Genomic DNA, 4,184 nt, shown 5'->3' with positions numbered 1-4,184 from the left:
GGTTCGCACAAGTCATGGGCACAAAAACTACTTGGGACACGTTCTAGTTATAAAGAATATAGATTTGGATAGATTAACTTTTGTGAGATCGATTCAACTCTCTATACTATAAATTTAATTTCAGTATCAGGCAGAAAAATTTATTTTTAGTAGATTTGACACCAATCAAGGAGAACATATCTACATCTATTATGCTTTGCCCAAAGTTTAAACAAGCCTTAGTATAACCAGTAGTTTAAGAAAAACCAATCCATTAATAAACATGAAATTGGATGTACAAAATCTTCAAGCAAATAATCAAAAATATTTATTTTAAACAAGCTAACAAATAAGGGACACGTGCCAAGTGCAGTTGTCATTTTTCAAGTCACTGCTCCCAAAACTTGCCTCAACATATTCTTCTTTATTGATTGCGTTTTACCACCTTGGAAATCAGTAGCTATTTGAATTTCATTATGTATAAAGGTGGGTATAGCTTAGGATAGGGAAGGGGATGCAAATGCTGGAACCTTAAACATATTAAATGTCATCTCTTAAACCTAAAATACATGAACCACGTTAAACCCTTAGTTCTTAACAGCTATGTACTTCAAGCATTATGATGCAGTGGTTCAAGTATCACCTGAATTTCATGTTGTGGTCTAATGCTGAGAATAGATATCGGAGAGTGGATATAGGCAGGGGAGAGGGTAATGGTGTAACGTTGTAGAATCATGGAGAGAACAATCTTGGTTTCTATTGTTGCAAATGTCATACCAACACAAGATCGAGGTCCCAACCCGAAGGGAAGAAATGCAGCCGCGGTGTAATTGGTAGCTTTGGCAATCCCTTCAGCGAATCTCTCGGGTTTAAAATGATGCACATCATCTCCCCAAAAGTGAGGGTCACGGTGAACTCCAATATATAAAGGCAGAATATTTATATTAGCAGGCAAGAGTAGCTTTTCCAACTGAACATCTCTTGTAACTGCTCTTGCCAGGCCATTTGATGGACCATACAATCTTAGAGTTTCATTGATGATCATGGTCGTCTGTTTGGAAAATAGAAAAATATGTTAGATTACATCATGTTGATGGCTATTTGAATTCCCAGTTAGATAGTTTTCTTACTATTTTGAGTTTGGCGACGCCTTCGAGATGCGGATTTTGGTTACCAAATATGTCAATCACCTCTCTTCTCGCTTTTTCTTGCCAATCTCCGTGGATTGCCAAATGCAAGACTATCCATGAAAGTAAGGAATTAACAGTTTCTTGTCCAGAAAAATAGAATGTTTTGCATTCAGCTAACAAGTCTTCAATGAAAACCTGTTTTCTCGTCCGAATCATGATAGGCATTTACAAGTAATCCAAGAAAATCATTGCCAAAGCTATTGACTTCTCCATTCACAGCTTCGTCTTCTCTTTTCTTAACAATCTTCATCACACGATCTTTTATTTCTTTTGAAAGTTTTTCAGACTCTAGCAAATCAGCAGATTTCCACAACTTGCTGCAAAAGCAAACAATGGTCAGCTATATGTAAGGAGAAAACCAAATCCATGGGGAATGAAAGTCCAAAAGTTGCATTCAAAAGCTAGCTGAAATCAAGGTAAAAGTTGGGATTAATTAAGCTTATAGGGAAGATACCTGATCAAAGGAATTCTAGTCTTAAAAGATTTCGACTCATAATTATTGTCAACTTCTGTAACATGGCAAAATCTTCTCCCTTCTAAGTAACTGCTACCAAAAGCTGTTCTGGAAATCACTTCTGAAGTCAATAACCTAAATTCTTTCAACACTTCAATCTCTCTGCCTTCTTGACCTTTCCACTTTTCTAGCATTGTTTCAACACTAGCAATTATTGCTGGAGTCATGTTCTGCCCAAACAATCCTTCAATATATAAGTAGTTGCCACATACTATTTAGACTTTGCTTACTATTGAGGTTAAAAAAATACTTTTCTACGAATACTTTCAACTTCGACTATAAACTGGTTGTTAGCCAACAATACAAAATTCTGTAGTCTGTATAATTCTTGTCAATTAATCACACTGGAGGATTTACCTTAAGGCTTTCCCCATGGAAAGCGTGATTGGCTAGCTTTCGATGGTTTGCCCATTTTTCCCCCGCAATGAATAGAAGCCCATTCCCCAGGAACTCCCTACCAATATCTGAAAGGCTCTTTTCTTGAATTTTTTTTTCGCTAGTTTGCAGAACCTCTTTGATTAATTCAGGCTCTGAAATCACCAATTCAGGTCGCGCACCGTTCCAATAAACAAAATTCCTCCCTAATCACTTGAAAAGAAAAAGGTCAATCTTTTCTTAGAACTACAAGTTATAAATCATAATGAGAAAACATGCATGGATCTTACCATATCTGTTGATCCAGGCGTAAAAATGTGGCAGTACTTTGGGAAATATATCATCTGTTAAGGCCACACGTTTGCTTAATGCTTCTTGTTCCATTCTGGCAACTTCCTTGCTGTTTCCATGGATGAATCTGTAAGGAGGTCCTTTGATTCCCTGTGAATTCATCATATGCTGTATACGGAGAGGTACCCACAGGTAATCATAAAGGAACTTTATTAAAGCTACGAGGAAGAAACAACATGGGACAAGAATTACAAGCTCCATCAAGTCACTCTTTTTTTCTTCTCTTACCACTGAATCCATATGTGCCTTTAGTTTTATAGCCAAACTGAACAAAGGATGTAAATGGTAATCTAATGTGAAATAATTTATAAAATTTTAAATTAATAAGGGTAAAATTGTACTTTGATCTCAAAATTGATAAAAATTTTATTTAATCATTTAAAATTTATAAAGATATTAAAATGATGACAGGGATGCTGCTGGTGTTTTGAGAAGTTGAGAGAGCATAAATTTGTCATCTTTCAGTTCACATGAATTACAATAATAAGTTAACAAATCAATACTTAAAAACATAAAATCAATACTAACTCTATTTGCTTTGACAAGTAAACTCAAATAAGTAGACTAAAGAAAAAAAACATTGATATCAAGATATGTGAACCCTGCTCGCACTTTAACTAGGGTTTCACCAAAAAACTTAACAGCTCACACTTTGACATGCTCGCAACTTGAGTTGAGCTCGCATCTTTAGGTAAGCCCACAACTTTGGATGAGCTCGGAAGTGTAGAGCTCACAAACTTGTTTGAGCTCGTGCCTTTGCATGTTGAGTTCGCCACTGTATGAATCGCCACTTCACAACACTCTTCCTTGGCAATAATGCCGCAAACTCCAATATCATGTCTTAGCCTCTCGAACCTCAACTTTTCAAGAGGTTTTGTGAGAATATCAGCAAGTTGAATATCTGAACTGCAATGAACAAGCTTCACTTCATTTTATTGCTCGACTTCTCTAATAAAGTGGTATTTTATCTTGAAGTGTTTTGCCTTGTCATGGAAGATAGGGTTCTTTCAAATTGCAATAGCAGATTGATTGTCACAATATATCTCTGTTGCTTCAACTTACTTAAGATTTAAATCAGACATTAACTTTCTTAGCCAAAGTGTTTGGCTTGCTGCTGCAGTTATTGTGATGTACTCTGATTGTGCAACAATTTCTTGCTTCCTTGAGCTCTAAATGAATACACTTGATCTCAAAGTGAAGAAGTACCCTGAAGTGCTCTTCATATATATGTTCGACAGAACCAGCCCAATCACTGTTTGTGAAACCAGCCAACTTTAGCTCCTTTTCCTTCACATATTCAACTCCATAACTCAAAGTTCCTTTGACATACCTTAGAACCCTCTTCGTAACTTTAAAATGGATCACATTACAACAATGCATAAATCTTGAAAAAAGACTGACAGAAAAGATAATATCTGGCCACGATGCTATCAAATAAAGTAAACATCCTATAAGGCTCCTATAATTGCCTTCATCAACTATTTCAAATTAACCATGGCTTGGGAGTTTTTTACCTTGAGCAATGGGAGTCCCTGCTGGCTTTCAATTTTCCATACAAAATCAGTTCAATATCTTCAAGGCAAAGCTCTTTTGATTGATGAAGATACCTTGATCTGACTGAAATAGTTTTAGACCAAGAAAATAAGTCATGTCTCCAAGATCAAACATTTCAAATTCAGCTCGCATTTGTTTCTTGAACTCAACTAGCAGGTTTCCACTAATGCCAATTTCTAATAGATCGTCAACATATAAGGATAGTATCAGCGTGGTGTCCT

General features: G+C 36.1%; 1 protein-coding gene across 1 annotated transcript; it reads right to left on the bottom strand.

The window, feature by feature from the left end:
* Positions 1 to 881: 881 nt before the first annotated feature.
* LOC105796542 (cytochrome P450 CYP749A22) lies at positions 882 to 2,669 on the bottom strand. The gene is made up of 5 exons (XM_012626290.2): positions 2,349 to 2,669; positions 2,041 to 2,264; positions 1,624 to 1,853; positions 1,110 to 1,486; positions 882 to 1,030 (listed from the first exon to the last, which is right to left on the bottom strand). The coding sequence occupies exons 1-4, from the start codon at positions 2,647 to 2,649 to the stop codon at positions 1,294 to 1,296; spliced, it is 948 nt and encodes a 315-aa protein (XP_012481744.2). The 5' UTR covers positions 2,650 to 2,669; the 3' UTR covers positions 882 to 1,030; positions 1,110 to 1,293.
* Positions 2,670 to 4,184: the final 1,515 nt, after the last annotated feature.

Source organism: Gossypium raimondii, chromosome 3 (assembly GCF_025698545.1).
Source record: "Gossypium raimondii isolate GPD5lz chromosome 3, ASM2569854v1, whole genome shotgun sequence".
NCBI classification, from domain to species: domain Eukaryota; kingdom Viridiplantae; phylum Streptophyta; class Magnoliopsida; order Malvales; family Malvaceae; genus Gossypium; species Gossypium raimondii.
Note: the sequence above shows the minus strand (reverse complement) of the source record. Positions and strands in the feature narration are given on the sequence as shown.

Excerpts from the sequence above, each read along its gene's own strand:
- LOC105796542 (XM_012626290.2), bottom strand. The coding sequence starts at position 2,649 with ATGGATTCAGTGGTAAGAGAAGAAAAAAAGAGTGACTTGATGGAGCTT. Across the intron at positions 2,265-2,348 it reads CGCCTGGATCAACAGATATG|GGAGGAATTTTGTTTATTGG; the intron begins GTAAGATCCATG and ends TCAAGTGATTAG. Across the intron at positions 1,854-2,040 it reads TCCATGGGGAAAGCCTTAAG|AACATGACTCCAGCAATAAT; the intron begins GTAAATCCTCCA and ends TTGTTTGGGCAG.